This window comes from Haliotis cracherodii, unplaced genomic scaffold (assembly GCF_022045235.1).
Source record: "Haliotis cracherodii isolate W230 unplaced genomic scaffold, xgHalCrac1.p SCAF_3, whole genome shotgun sequence".
Classification (NCBI taxonomy): domain Eukaryota; kingdom Metazoa; phylum Mollusca; class Gastropoda; order Lepetellida; family Haliotidae; genus Haliotis; species Haliotis cracherodii.
The window spans coordinates 2,172,489-2,189,020 of record NW_027266286.1 but is presented as its reverse complement, the minus strand read 5'-3'; the positions used below and the strand labels follow the sequence as shown (position 1 = coordinate 2,189,020).

The 16,532-nt window shown below is 44.8% G+C and overlaps 1 protein-coding gene across 1 annotated transcript in view; it reads right to left on the bottom strand.

Moving 5' to 3' along the window:
• Nucleotides 1-5,225: 5,225 nt before the first annotated feature.
• Nucleotides 5,226-16,532, bottom strand: part of LOC139474127 (excitatory amino acid transporter 4-like) — a 49,108-nt gene continuing 37,801 nt past the window's right edge. Inside the window, exons 3-6 of the mRNA XM_071257003.1 lie at nucleotides 10,458-10,691; nucleotides 8,959-9,153; nucleotides 6,972-7,106; nucleotides 5,226-5,367 (exon numbers count right to left, since the gene is read on the bottom strand). Of these exons, the coding sequence (XP_071113104.1) occupies nucleotides 5,226-5,367; nucleotides 6,972-7,106; nucleotides 8,959-9,153; nucleotides 10,458-10,691 (706 nt within the window). The remainder of the gene's footprint in view (nucleotides 5,368-6,971; nucleotides 7,107-8,958; nucleotides 9,154-10,457; nucleotides 10,692-16,532) is intronic.

Here is a 16,532-nt window from a genome sequence, read left to right as displayed (position 1 = left end):
GCATAGTTGTAACTATAATGCATGAGTGTTACTATAATTCTTAGTTGTTAATATAATGCATAGTTTCCTGAAAAAGTTTTCTTTTATCATAATGTTTTAATAAAAGTACTGTTTTACTGCCACTGAAATGTCATGTTACAATTGGAAGGAAGGGATACTGTCAAATCCATATTATTATTTATTTTTTTACAAAACACTATCAGCTCACATAATTAGTTTAATTCATCAGTAGGAAATGTTAACAATGCAACACATCGCCCTCACTCTCTCAGCCCAAGGAAGTCACACAAAGTTAAAGTTCATTATTATTTACCGTTGGCTTCACTTCTGGCTTTCCTCCCACGTCAAGCTGGCACGCCGTGATATAACCGATATACTGTTTAAAGCGATGTTAAACCCAACTCACTCACTAACTATAACTGTTTATATTTCAACGACCTGACACGAAGTTGATTCTCCTACTTTTTGCTATTTCATGAGCGTATGACCTAAATGTGCACACAGTCACGTGCCACCGGTTGTGTCGCGGAAGAAAACAGGACTCCGTTCCACAAAGCTGTCGTAGCGATAAGGAAACTCGTAACTACCATACTATAATAAAGACTTAGCACTGTCGTTGAGCTACGATCGCTTTGTGGAAGAGGACCCTGATCCTGAAACGGGAAACGGGAAATGGTAAATTTACCAAGTTAAAAACGAAAACGCACTCAGCATGACGGAAGCGACTTGGATTGTGTTGTCACCGGGCGCCGGCGTTTTCTCGTTTCGTCGTGAGCTGAAGGTGAACACCCCAACTTTCCAGGTCTGGTCGTGAGTGAAAAGTGAACACCCCAACTCTCCAGGTCTTGTCGTGAGTGAAAAGTGAAAACCCAACTCCCCAGGTCTTGTCGTGAGTGAAAAAAGAACACCCCAACTCTCCAGGTCTTGCCGTTAGTTAAAAGTGAACACCCGAACTCTCCAAGTCTTGTGAGTTAAAGGTGGACACCCCAAGTCTCCAGGTCTTGTGAGTTAAAAGTGAACACCCCAACTCTCCAGGTCTTGTGAGTTAAAGGTGAACACCCCAACTCTCCAGGTCTTGCCGTAAGTTAAAGGTGAACACCCCAACTCTCCAGGTCTTGTCGTGAGTGAAAAGTGAACACCCCAAATCTCCAGGTCTTGTCGTGAGTGAAAAGTGAACACCCCAACTCTCCAGGTCTTGTCGTGAGTGAAAAGTGAATACCCCAACTCTCCAGGTCTTGCCGTGAGTTAAAAGTGAACACCCGAACTCTCCAAGTCTTGTGAGTTAAAGGTGGACACCCCAAGTCTCCAGGTCTTGTGAGTTAAAAGTGAACACCCCAACTCTCCAGGTCTTGTGAGTTAAAGGTGAACACCCCAACTCTCCAGGTCTTGCCGTAAGTTAAAGGTGAACACCCCAACTCTCCGGGTCTTGTCGTGAGTGAAAAGTGAACACCCCAACTCTCCAGGTCTTGCCGTGAGTGAAAAGTGAACACCCCAACTCTCCAGGTCTTGTCGTGAGTGAAAAGTGAACACCCCAACTCTCCAGGTCTTGTCGTGAGAGAAAAGTGAACACCTCAACTCTCCATGTCTTGTCGTGAGTGAAAAGTGAACACCCCAGTTCTCCAGGTCTTGTGAGTTCAAAGTGAACACCCAAACTCTCCAGGTCTTGTCGTGAGTTAAAAGTGAACAACCCAACTCTCCAAGTCTTGTGAGTTAAAGGTGGACACCCCAAGTCTCCAGGTCTTGTGAGTTAAAAGTGAACACCCCAACTCTCCAGGTCTTGTGAGTTAAAGGTGAACACCCCAACTCTCCAGGTCTTGCCGTAAGTTAAAGGTGAACACCCCAACTCTCCAGGTCTTGTCGTGAGTGAAAAGTGAACACCCCAACTCTCCAGGTCTTGCCGTGAGTGAAAAGTGAACACCCTAACTCTCCAGGTCTTGTCGTGAGTGAAAAGTGAACACCCCAACTCTCCAGGTCTTGTCGTGAGAGAAAAGTGAACACCTCAACTCTCCATGTCTTGTCGTGAGTGAAAAGTGAACACCCCAACTCTCCAGGTCTTGTGAGTTCAAAGTGAACACCCCAGCTCCCCAACTCTTGTCGTGAGTGAAAAGTGAACACCCCAACTCTCCAGGTCTTGCCGTGAGTTAAAAGTGAACACCCCAACTCTCCAGGTCTTGTGAGTTAAAGGTGGACACCCCAAGTCTCCAGGTCTTGTGAGTTAAAAGTGAACACCCTAACTCTCCAGGTCTTGTGAGTTAAAGGTGAACACCTCAACTCTAAAGGTCTTTTCGTGAGTTAAAAGTGAACACCTCAACTCTCCAGGTCTTGTCGTGAGTTAAAGTTGAACACCCCAACTCTCCAGGTCCTGTCGTGAGTTCAAGGTGAACACCCCAACTCTCCAGGTCTTGTCGTGAGTTAAAGGTGAACACCCCAACTCTTCAGGTCTTGCTTGTTAAAAATGAACACCCCAACTCTCCAGGTCTTGTGAGTTAAAGGTGAACACCCAAACTCTCCAGGTCTTGTAGTGAGTTAAGAGTGAACACCCCAACTCTCCAGGTCTTGTCGTGAGTTAAAGGTGAACACCCCAACTCTCCAGATCTTGTGAGTTAAAGGTGAACACCTCAGTTCTCCAGGTCTTGTCGTGAGTTAAAGGTGAACACCCAAACTCTCCAGCTCTTGTCGTGAATTGAAGGTGAACATCCCAACTCTCCAGGTCTTGTGAGTTAAAGGTGAACACCCCAACTCACCAGGTCTTGTCTTGAGTTAAAGGTGAACACCCCAACTCTCCAGGTCTTGTGAGTTAAGGTGAACACCCCAACTCTCCAGGTCCTGTCTTGAGTTAAAGGTGAACACCCAAACTCTCCCGATCTTGTGAGTTAAAAATGAACACCCCAACTCTCCTGGTCTTGTGAGTAAAATGTGAACATCCCAACTCACAAGGTCTTGTCGTGAGTTAAAGGTGAACACATAAACTCTCCATCTCTTGTCGTGAGTTGAAGGTGAACACCCCAACTCTCCAGGTCTTGTGAGTTAAAGGTAAACACCCCAACTCTGCAGCTCTTGTCTTGAGTTGGAGGTGAACACCCCAACTCACCAGGTCTTGAGTGAAGGTGAACACCCCAACTCTCCAGGTCTTGAGTGAAGGTGAACACCCCAACTCTTGTCTTGAGTTGAAGGTGAACACCCCAACTCTCCACCTCCTGTCGTGAGATCTTCACGGGTCTAGTGTCTACCTGATGTCAATCACTGGGTCTGTACTGCTTCACTCCATGGTACGTGTTGTAGTAGGTCTCATCGTGTCATTATGACGACGTATCAATGTGGAAGAAGGCTGGCGGGGTTTACGTCATTCAGAACAGTCCTCCAAAATATATATTTACCATTATAAGTTGACAACAGATCTAGAGGGGCATATGGTGTGATGTACCCCGTGTGTGAGCCTATGTACCCCGAGCCGTCAGGTGTGATGTACCCTGTGTGTGAGCCTATGTACCCCGAGCCGTCAGGTGTGATGTACCCTGTGTGTGAGCCTATGTACCCCGAGCCGTCAGGTGTGATGTACCCTGTGTGTCAATCTATGTACCCCGAGCCGTCAGGTGTGATGTACCCTGTGTGTGCGCCTATGTACCCCGAGCCGTCAAGCGTAGTCGCCATTTACGGCAAGCATGGGTAGCTGAAGACCCATTCTACCCCGGATCTTCACGGGTCTGGTGTCTACCTGATGTCAATCACTGGGTCTGTACTGCTTCACTCCATGGTACGTGTTGTAGTAGGTCTCATCGTGTCATTATGACGACGTATCAATGTGGAAGAAGGCTGGCGGGGTTTACGTCATTCAGAACAGTCCTCCAAAATATATATTTACCATTATAAGTTGACAACAGATCTAGAGGGGCATATGGTGTGATGTACCCTGTGTGTGAGCCTATGTACCCCGAGCCGTCAGGTGTGATGTACCCTGTGTGTGAGTCAATGTACCGCGAGTCGTCAGGTGTGATGTACCCTGTGTGTGAGCCTATGTACCAGGAGCCGTCAGGTGTGATGTACCTTGTGTGTGAGCCTATGTACCCCGAGCCGTCAGGTGTGATGTACCCTGTGTGTGAGCCTATGTACCAGGAGCCGTCAGGTGTGATGTACCCTGTGTGTGAGCCTATGTACCCCGAGCCGTCAGGTGTGACGTACCCTCTGTGTGCGCCTATGTACCAGGAGCCGTCAGGTGTGATGTACCTTGTGTGTGAGCCTATGTACCCCGAGCCGTCAGGTGTGACGTACCCTCTGTGTGCGCCTATGTCAGCCGTCAGGCTCACACACAGGGTACATCACACCATATGACCCGAGAACGAATGATCCTACAGACATTCATTCACGCAGGACCTTATATGTCCGCATTTTCACGGAGTTTGTAAACCTCGCAGCAGACGAGGGCGCAAACGGACCGAGTTACTTCCCTTTTCCCCATACGCCTGCTGAACATCAGTTAATTTCAACTCATCGATACTTATTCAATATATGCAGGTTACCTATGATTCCGATTGATTTCTCTGCGGGCTACATGAGTGGGCTATATATAAAATAATTGCCCTCCTTAACCAATCAGAGGCTAGTATTTTAATGTAAGGTGGGATCCAAACATATGTCGCTCATACCTTAGGAAAGTTAGTCTCGATGTCATATAACCGGTCTTTGATTCAGTTATAATACAAACAGCATTCGCATCTTCATCACTAATTAAAAACCAATTGAGTTTGTTTTAAAACCGCATCGAACGGCATTTCAATGGTATTTCAGATTGATGTGGGAGATAAACCTGAAGTGATGCAGGTCTTAGACATTTACCACTTCGGTCAGACTCATGAGCACAGGCAAAGTGCTGACAAATCTAGAAACATGATTTAGGGCGGACCGCGATTCGAACCCATAAGTTTTTCAGCACGCTAAGGTGTGCAACTGTCTGAAGACGACTTGGCTCCCATTACACAATGTCTAATGACGACTCGGCTCCCATTACACAATGTCTGAAGACGACTTGGCTCCCATCACACAATGTCTAATGACGACTTTGCTCCCATTACACAATGTCTGAAGACGACTTGGCTCCCATTACACACTGTCTGAAGACGACTTGGCTCCCATTACACAATGTCTGAAGACGACTTGGCTCCCATTACACAATGTCTGAAGACGACTTGGCTCCCATTACACAATGTCTGAAGACGACTTGGCTCCCATTACACAATGTCTGCGTGTTCTATCATGTTCTCTTCTTGCTCCCTGTGTACAGCTCCAGCACCTTGTCGGGGGAAGTAGTGAGCAAGGAGGGCCGCCGCCACACAGTCTCCGCTGATATTCACCATGGTGATGACACGGCCCCTGGAAAAGAGAATCAGGGAGTATGGTTTTACGCCACTTTTAACAGTATTCCAGCAATATCCCGGCGGGATACACCAGAAATGGACTTCACACAGTGTTACCATGTGGGAAACCGAACCCGCACCGGACGATCGAACGCTTTAACCACAAGGCTACCCACCTCCCAATGGAAAGACGTACATGCAGTGTAGTATAGGGATATGGGGTAGCCGGGTCTTTGTCGTCACGCCGAAGGCCCTGTGTCCAATCCCCACATTATGTAATGAATGACTTTCTTTATCTCCTTTAGAATTTCTCAGAGGAAATGCATAGTGATAGTATTTATTATTAACGCACGATATATAAATATAAATTCATTGTCAGGTATGTACCAAAGTGAATGCTATTTCGATACAACAGATGTAAATAAAGTAGAAACTAATGAATGTGATTATATAAAATTGCTTAGGGACCAGTCTTTGAATTGGTCTAGTCCCCCGGGAGCTTCAGAGCGGGACACATACGGGGACGATATACGGACAATAATGTGACACAGGTATCGTGGCGGATAGTACATGGTCGAATATCGGGATGACAAACCAGTGGTTGAAAGCAAGAACAACTATAAACACTTGTCGGGTACAATTAACCAATATGCATTCAGTCACATAATGTAACAACCCACGTGTTGTCACCTCATGGTATTATAAGCCTATTGCGGTTAGGTATTCCCACAGAGTCGAAACTGAAGACACAGTGGAATATGCTACACTGCACTATTGTATTAGGGGCCGTTTATCAAAGAGATCGTAGAGTTACTACAGTCGCAGTGCTACGTTAAAGTTTTGGAGTTACGACCATTGAGGCACTAAGATCGCTTTGTGAAGCCGGGCGCTCGAATGAGTGAGTGAGTGAGTGATGATGTTACAACGCTTTAATAACATGTCGCGGAGAACATGAGTGTGAGTTAGGTTTAACGCCGCTTTAAACAGTATTCCAGTTATATCATGATCATGGCATGTCAGCTTAATGTGGGAGGAAAGCTCGAAGTGATGCAGGTCTCTGATATTTACCACTTCGGTGAAACCAACGAGCACGGGTATGGTGCTGACAAACCTAGGAACATAATCGGGGCGAACCGGGATTTGAACCCGCAATCATAGGTTTCTGGCATGTCCAAGGGACACAACCCTGCACAGTGAATCGCGGCGCCTAAAACGACTGGGCCATCCGTGCCCCCGCGGATAGCATGAATTGAGCAATTTGAAACATCAATGCAGGAATTGAAGTTCATAAATGGAAGAAAAAAAGATGCTGGAACAGTTTAATGATTGCTCATTCAATAAATACGCAAATATGCACACTCTGGGAGAGTGATGACTTGGCATCACACCACTGCAACAGAAGGACTCTGGAATGCATTTTGGAATTACGGAAACATTTCAAAGGTACAAGCATTTGGCAAGTTTATAACATTAAAAACATGATAAAAATCGCTGTTTACAATCTCCCGATATACCTATCATTAAAACATGATGTTATGATACGTATCATGGAAAGAATGAGCCGCAATTTACCGATTTACAGGTGATACCACGCACCCTTACTATATAATAAGGACTTACAGGAGCCAGACAACGGGCAGGACGAAATAGACGTCATCAGGAGGCAGGCCGACGGCGGACATGATCACAAACAGCGTTACAAAGCCGCCCCCGGGGATCCCTGCCGAGCCAACGCTGGTCAAAGTTGTACATAAGCTGAACATGAATAAAGGGTATGATTAAGTAAGATATGCTTATTGTATTGTAGCTGTACATATGGGCAAGTCCTTGTTTGTTTGTTCTTTAACAAACTGTAAATAATCGAGTCTGGACCAGACAATCCAGTGATTGACAACATGAGCATCGATCCACGCAATTGGGATCGATGACATGCATTAACCAAGTCAGCGAGTCTGACCACATGATCCCGTTTGTCGCCTCTTACGACAATCATAGTCGCTTTTTACGACAAGCATGGGTTGCTGAAGACCTATTCTAACCCGGATCTTCACGGGACCTTGGACATGTCGGCCCGTTGGCAGGGGCAGGGATGTTACGGCTGCGTCACGTTGACGCCGTTTATAAACCTATCACCGTATTACCCTATATTGAATTAGGTTCCTGACAACTTCGGGTAACCAGCTCGTTCCCCAATCCAGGTTTAGAAGCGGTTCTCTTCCAGACCAAGGTTTTTCAATGGGTCTCTTCTAAACCTGCTTTGAGGTTGTACTTCGCAAGTGTAATACCTTGGTTTCACAGTTGACGTATTATAAACTTGTCTCTTGATGTGAACACATTTGTGTTCGGTAATCGGTTAAAAGTCACAATTTCTTTTCACATGAAAAGTCCATGACGTGAATCGGACCTGCTACCTCACATATCGTGTTCAGTTTTGTAACCCACTGTTTTCCAACGGAGCTAACGAGGCAGGCACATATTTCTTTCTCTCGCAGGGTTTTAGCGAATTCCTTTTATACCGCGATACACTGTATTGATTCTCTATAAGGTATGATGATGTTTTCTTATCTTGTTCTGGTATTTCTTGCATTGGGACGGTTCATAAGTTGAGCACGAGCACGGGTATGGTGCTGACAACCCAAGAAACATAACCGGGGCGAACCGGGATGCGAACCCACAGTAGTAGGTTTCTGGCGTGACCAAGGGACAGAACTCTGCAAAGCGAATCGCTGCGCCTTAGACGAATGGCGGACACAAGACGTGATGTTGAAGAAATCGATCTGACAGTATGGGTCTTCTGTATTATTTCTGACCACAAAACCGAGTTTTCCACTTGCACTTTCAAAACACGAACAACAGGTCCTAGCAAAAGCGATGAAACATCGTATACAAGGATAAAGCCTTATGCCTAACAGCGAGTCGTTAACAGATGATAGCTTAACAATCATTCCATGCAAACAAAATACATTTTTCTATTTCGGTTGTAACACTAGCAACGTTTTCTTGTCAAGGGCCGTTAATTTATATGGAGTGTGGGATGTTGTTTTCACTTTGACAGAAAACAACCCATAAAAATACATAGCGTCTAATGGAGCGAGCACGTTGTCGATCATATAGCTGGATGGCATGCTGTACTAAAATTATTTAGTCCACGAATGACTATTCCATCACGAATGATAAATGAAAAAGATTGAAGTTTAGTCATGAGTGGTGTATAAAAAATATTTAAAATATATGTCGGTTTGGTCTCAGGGGACCACTTAACCGTTGAGGGACTTCCTATGTTTGCGTGCGTGCGTGCGTGCGTGCGTGCGTCCGTCCGTGCGTGTTTCTTTGTTATGATCAGGATTTAGCCAGGAATTCGTCCTCGATTGTGCACCATACTACATGTACATATCCCACTTCTTTAATTCAGTCCACTGGGTCTAGTGGTTAAAGCGTTCGCTCGTCACGCCGTGTCCCAAGCCGTGATATCGCGGGAATATTGCTAAAAGCGTCATAAAACCACACTCACTCACTTACTCAGGACAGGACACTAATGATCTTAAGTTACATTTTAAGCATCATTTGACATTTTTTGTAACTAGCTGTTTGTAACTCAGTTAAATACCAGATTATGAAGATGTCGATGACGTTTAGCGGTATCGCATTCAGTTGTGCGATAAAGACGACGGTGACGACTTGGAAGATGGCGGTGCCGTCCATGTTGATGGTGACCCCTATCGGCAGCACAAAGCGGCAGATGGTCCGGTCAATCTTCAAGTTGTCTTCACAGCAGCGGACGGTCACCGGAAGTGTAGCAGCGCTGTTATAAACAATGTTCATCATGAATATACAATGCCGTTTAGAAAGGTTCAAATGTAAAGTTTGAGTGAGTGAGCTATGTTTAACGCCGCTTTTAACAGTATTCCAGTTATATACCGACGTGTCAGCTTAATGTGGGAGGAAAGCCCCGAAGTGATGCAGGTCTCAGACGTTTACCACTTCGGTGAAACCCACGAGCACCGGTATGGTGCTGACAAACCTAGAAACATAATTTGGGGGAACCGGGATTCGAACCCACATTCATAGATATCTGGCGTGCCTAAGAGACGCAATTCTTCACAGCGAATTGCGGCGCCTTAGACGGCTTGGCCACCAGTTCCCCCTCTAATGTAAAGAATGTAAAGCGATAGACAGGGAGATAGCCGTTGGAATGGCCCAACAGGGAGCGACGCACGTCGTCCACGGGTGACCACGTCCATTCAAGAACGCAACATCGGGACAATTCACCTCTGAAACCGCTTCGGCACGGCGACGTTAACTGCAGCGACGGCACTGCGGCACAGGATCAGTCGACAAACCGTGTACAGGAGATTACGAGCCCATGGTATCAAAGCACATTGACCCTACCAAGGAATGTTGTTGACACCTCAACATCGGGTCTAGAGACTGATATGGGTCAGGAGACTTCGACGTTGGCAACTGCGTGACTGGACACGTGTTATGTTCTCCGATGAGAGTAGAGTTTGTCTCGATGGTCAGCAATCTGCGGTGACTTGGAAACCAGGCTCGTGGTTATTCATGGTAACATGAATGCACAGCGATATCGAGATTTAGTTTGCGGAGCCATTCATCTAGCAACAGCCCCGTGGGATCATTTTCCAGCCCGACAATGCGACGCCGCACACGGCATGGTTGACACAGAACTCTCTGAACAACGCGAACATTTAGGTTTCACCATGGCCGTCCTGCCCGCCGGACACTAACCCTGTTAAATTTTTATGGCACCAACTCGATCGCCAAGTCACCCAGTGTCTCCTGTCGAACGCCGAGAATTGGAACAATGCCCCCTTGCCGAATGATGCAGGTCTCAGACGTTTACCACTTCGGTGAAACCCACGAGCACCGGTATGGTGCTGACAAACCTAGAAACATAATCGGGGCGAACCGGGATGCGAACCCACAATCATGGGTTTCTGTCGTGCCCGAGGGATGCAACTCTGCACAGCGAATCGCGGCGCCTTATACGACTGGGCCATCCGTCCCAACTATAACATTTGTCACATTTGACCACTTTCTGAATGGCATTGTGCGTTGATATTCTTATAATTACGATGCAAATCAAACCTTGAATTTGTTCCGACTGCAGTGACCAGAGCCTGTAGTATTCCACGAGTAACCCCGTAGGGGTTCCTTCTGGTGAGCGCCAAGTAGATGAGGGGGAGGACGATAGCAGAGTGGACAGCGTACCCGACAAGGTTGGTGACCATGTACATGCCAAGCTGACGACCTGTGGTCAGCAGGTCTTCCACAGCCAGGATCTTGGACATTGTGAGGAACAGGATCCCTATGGGCGAATACCTAGGTAGAGATATTACTCCACTGTGCAAACATGTGTGTTTCAAGTTAGCTATACGAAACACTTACATATAAATGGCTAAAACAAATGCAATATGAAAGAATACATTATAAAATGACCATATTTCACGTATTTCTTAATCATTACTTTAGAAAATCTTATATTATTTCATTTCATGTTAATGTGTTCATGTTTTATTGTCACAGTGTTCTTATTTATGTTTCTGTGTCTATTTGTTTGTTTGTTTGTTGTTAAACGCCGCATATTCCAGCTATATGAAGGTGGTCGGCAAATAATCGAGTTTGGACCAGACAATCCAGTGATTAGTATCATTAGCCTCGATCCACGCAATTGGGATACGATGACATGCATCAACCAAGTCACCTGAAATGTTATAAAATAAATTACACAAGTAGTGAGAAAACATTTAGTTTTCGCCCGACTGCTCTCTTACTGGTTAACATGCCGTGATATAACCGAGATATTGTTCAAAGTGGCGATAAACTAAACAAATTCCCAAAGTCAGTGTCGGTTTCAAGTAAATGTTCTCTCACCGATGTGTTCAACCCTATCATATAAACACTCTTCTGTTCCCAGTGTGCCGGCCTCTGTGGCCTCAGTCCGGTGGTATTGGGGGTAAGTATATCCTCCAAAGAAGCATTTCTTCCAGGTCCCTGTACGACATGGGAATTATTCACGACACTTCTGTCCATGTAAACATACATTGTCCCTGTTTGCTGAATGGCTGCCTGTACGATATTTTCCGGGACGACGTTTCTGAAAAGGATTTCCGAGTACTATAACATGTTTCTTGTCTAAGTTAAAGTGTTTCACAAAGTTAAAAATATGAAAGATAATCATTGTTGATACTAAACAGTGTGATAACAATATCAAATACCTATTTGTGAAAAAAGTCATGATTTTACGTGGCTTCGACCACGTTAAATACATTTTTTTTACAGATTTCAGTGGTAGCCCTACAGTCAGATTTGTTTGTTTGTTCTTTAACGCCGCACTCAGCAATATTCCAGTTGTATGACGGCTGACTGTAAATAATCGAGTCTGGACCAAACAATCCAGTGACTGATATCATGAGCATCGATCCATGCAATTGGTTGGTTGGTTGGTTTGTTGTTTAACGCCGCACTCAGCAATATACCAGCTATATGACGGCGGTCTGTAAATAATCGAGTCTGGACCAGACAATCCAGTGATTGATATCATGAGCAACAAAGGAACCAAACAAAAGACTTCACCTTTTAAGTCTCTCCAATATGTTTTGGTTACATTCCCAAAGATGATTAAAGTTTCTTGCTGTTAACTTCCCCGTTAAGAGTCAAACAACGCCGGCGTCGGAGAGTTGTGGATGGGTGACTCCTGAGATGTTCTAGGCCTCTTCTCCTGCCCGACACTGAAACACATGTTACATGTGATGTCTCCTAAATGACTTTCGAAATAAGCTTGGATACCCAAATGGATGTGATGGTAAAGGCCAATCGAGCTGTATGCTCCCCATGGAGCGGGGAATGTCATATGAGTGCACGCTGATCTAGTGATCATGATAGGAATTGGGTCGCGCAATGAACGTATTCTGGGGCACGGATAATGCGTAACATGACAAATCCCAACCCTTTTTTAACTGATATCATATATTGGCGTTTCATTAAGAGCCCTTTCTACACAAATCAGTTGTGTATGCCAATCTATGAACATTACCGTATTGCGCCCGGGTTTCGCTACCGTCAGTTATTCCTTCCTTTACAGGCAGGTAGCCACTATGACATAAAACAGTAATTACAGTGGACTAGTACATTAGTTATTATTGTGTACAGGAAGCAGCGCCAACTCAAACCGACTGCTGCTCCACAACCGGCCCACGATGCACCGGAACACAACGACTACGAGGATCCTATCTACGCCGTACCCCACCAGGTTCTGGGTGTGTCCTCCTCTCATCAACCCACAGCCGGGGGCCCACGTCCCATGAATCCCACTGATTCAAGTGTTGAATCCTCCCCTAAAACCAACCACAACGCTATGACGATTCAAATTGAATCCCCCTCTGAAACCGACAACAACGCTATGAAGAGTCAACTTGAAACCTCCCCTAAAACCAACCACAACGCCATGACGATTCAACTTGAATCCTCAGCTGAAACCGACCACAACGCTATGAAGAGTCAATTTGAATCCTCCCCTAAAAAAGACCACAACGCTATGAAGATTCAACTTGAATCCCCCGCTGAAACCGACAACAATGCTGTAAAGATTCAAGTTGAATCCTCCCCTGAAACTGATCACACTGCTCCGAAGATTCTAATTGCACCCCTTCCAAAAACTGAGCACAGCGCTCTATCGCGGTCCTGCGATGCAGATAGGGATGACACAGACAGCCCTCGATCTAACGTCGTGTTGGGCACACAGGAGTAGCCTGGTGTGACATATTATATCAATAGGCAGTTGTCATGCAAAACCAGTCTTGAACCTCTGTAATTGCAAGCTGTCGAGCCTGGATGTTGTTTCTGATTCCTAATAATCTGAATAATTCATTCCATTCATTATCGTTATCCTTAATACAATTGTTATCTGACAAGCCAGTCGCAGTGAACCTTCAAATCATATATAACAGCGGGGTTTCACTATCATAGAATGGTGATTTAAAGCTCGTATAGTCAGCAAGAGTCTAGTGGTGAGCTGTAAAATACTTGTCACATACGAACATGTGATGATGCCTGCATTATGAGAGTCTTCGTGGTCTAGTGGTGAGCGAGAGCATATGTATTTATTATGTATGTGTTTACTTATAACTATGTTATTTATGTATAATGTAAAGCGTTGATAGGGGGCACGGGTGGCCCAGTCGTCTAAGGCGCCGCGATTCACTGAGCAGAGTTGCATCCCTTGGACACGCCAGAAACCTATGATTGTGGGTTCAAATTCCGGTTTGCCTCAATTATGTTTCTAGGTTTGTCAGCACCATACCCGTGCTCGTGGGTTTCACCGAAGTGGTAAACGTCTGAGACATGCATCACTTCGGGCTTTCCTCCCACATTAAGCTGACACGCCGTGATATAACTGGAATACTGTTAAAATCGGCGTTAAACCCAACTCACTCACACACTCACAAACGCGTTCATGTGTAGGTGAGGTGAGGTGAAATGGGGTTTAACGTCGCGTTCAAGATTATTGCACGTGTATAGCGACGTGCATGTACGTGTGTGTGTGTGTTTGTGTGGCTGCTTGTACTAGTCCGGACTGATGCCGATTTATAGTGCTAGCTCACTGAGATACCATGCCATAGTCTAACATGAATACCCCACTCGGACACAGTATACTGACTCCGAGCCGACCAGTCCTTGTTTTAACCCCTTTAATGCCGAGCGCCAGACATGGTAACAACAAGTACCATCTTTTAACGTCTTTTGGTATGACGCGGTCGGGGATCGAACCCCGGACCTTCCGCTCTCCGGGCGGACGCTCTACCACTAGAACACGGAGGCGGTTCGTTCATGTGTATGTTTTGTGTAACACATAATGCGTGTTTGCTAAGTTTACCAGTTTTACCTATATGAGTATGTTTGTCTTTGTATTTGTATTTAGATGCAGGCATCATTGTCTTGTCAGTTTGTGTTTGGTGAACTCAGTTTGCACCCCGGTTTCACCATCAGGGTATGCTTGTATTTTCTTGTGTATTAATGTAATCATTAGTTGTATTTAGCATATCATCACATGTATAGGGATAGAAATGCATATGCAGTGATTGTGACCTATAGCACATTCTTCAGTTTATTTGGGGCGGTCGGGTCGCCTAGTGGTTAAAGCGTTCGCTCGACACGCGGAGGGCCCGGGTTCGATTTTCGACATAGGTACAATGTGCGATGCCCATTTCATGTGTCCCCCGCCGTGATATTGCTGGAATATTGCTACAAGCGGCGTAAAACCATATTCTCTCACTCACTTCAATGTATTTTGTTAAATATTTCTATGATGTCATCGGTTTGACGATGTGACTGAATATAATATAATATGACTGCATATTTATGTCTGTGTATATTTATATATAAATATATATTTAAGTGTATATTTATTATTTTAGGTATATGTTTCAGGGCGTTTGTTCAGACCGTCAATAAATCCTCTTCACATACAACAACCCGTGTTATTTATGAACAGCCCCGGTTACACATGTATATATACATAACAGAAATCTAACTCTCTTAGTATTTACTTCTATCAAAGTGTTTCCTCGTCTCTCAATGTTCAAACTGAAACTGCTTCATAATGTTTCTGCGTGGGTGAGTGATCTGAGTATTATCTTCGGTTTTCGGATTGAAAGAGCTTTTTATTCTCACTACATTATGATTAATCATGCACCATATTAGAAATAGTACGTATCTAAATAACTTGACTAAAATAATTGAAACCACTTTAAACTTGTCCGTTTACAACATAACATTGATGTGCGCATATCAGGCGACTCGAACTTGGCCATCAAGTCATGAATATTAAAAATATCTCGTTACATGACACGGCAATAAAAACTGAATCCGTACCATGTCTTTATAATTATGTGCATTTCAATCAAGTATGAAACTTAAAATAAACGGCACAGTATGAGAGACACAGATGAAAGGCTATTTTGTAAAAGTGAGTGAGTAAGGTTTTACGCCGCCTTTAGGAATATTCCAGCAATAGCACAGCTGGGAACACCAGAAAAGTGAATCTCTATCACTGTACCCACTTCCGTTGTTTCATATTCTGTGACACCCCAGATACACTAGAAACCACCTTGTTTCTGGTGATTTCTTCAATGTCTCCTTGCTTGAAACGATGGTTTTCCCTTACAACGAGTGACTGAGTGAATGTTGTTTTACGTCACATTCTGCAGTATGCCAGATTTATCGTCATGTTCGTCTTGGCATGGCAACCAGTGGCTGACAGCATGAGTAAGGATCAATGCCATCGGGTTACGATGACACAAACCAGGATGGTCACACTTGTTACTGTGCCTCCATACTCACACACCCACCCAGCCACCCAGCCACTCACTCACTCACTCACTCACCCACTCAATGCAAAGGCAACCGGTCATCTTGTGCTGGAGGTAGCATTTGACACGCAACACGGCGGGATACGCTGTTTTCTTATTCTCACTGCTATGAATAATAACAATAATAATAATAATAATAATGATGATGATGATGATGATGATGATGATGATGATGATGATAATGATGATGATGATGACATAGAAGAACAACAACTAACAACAAACAAACATGTGCATACCGTATCCACTCCCCAAAGCATGCTCAAAGCGCTTCATCAGAGGGTCAGTGTGCACGCGAATTTCATTCTCAGCTCCCTGGGGAGTATACAACTCAAGCTGCCTTATGACTCCCTAGAAGGTAAACAATCAAAGTATTATGTCATCCAACTGGGTACCCATTCACTGCTGGTTTAACAGATTCATATTGCGAACAAAGTCTCTTACCGCATGTGACACATGTGCTTCAGGGTGTGGTAGGAGTCAAACTTGCCAAACAGTGCCATCCATCCAACCACTCTCCGCGACCAATGTTACTTTATGTTGCCTGAGTTGTGGCTTGTGCGCAGTACAAGGTACCACACGTCACTTCCGTCTGTATTTTCAGCGAATGTTACAAAGGACTTGGCAATATGACTGATGTTTACAAGCTGTTATATTGCAGCGTATTTCATTGTTTGACAATGATTGTGACTGTGTTGCATTGTTTCTGTTTTGATTCGGTAGACGCTCATTGTATTGTGTTTGGACAGTGGTCTGTCGCCAGGAAGTTACTATATGTAGATGCTAGTGTGGT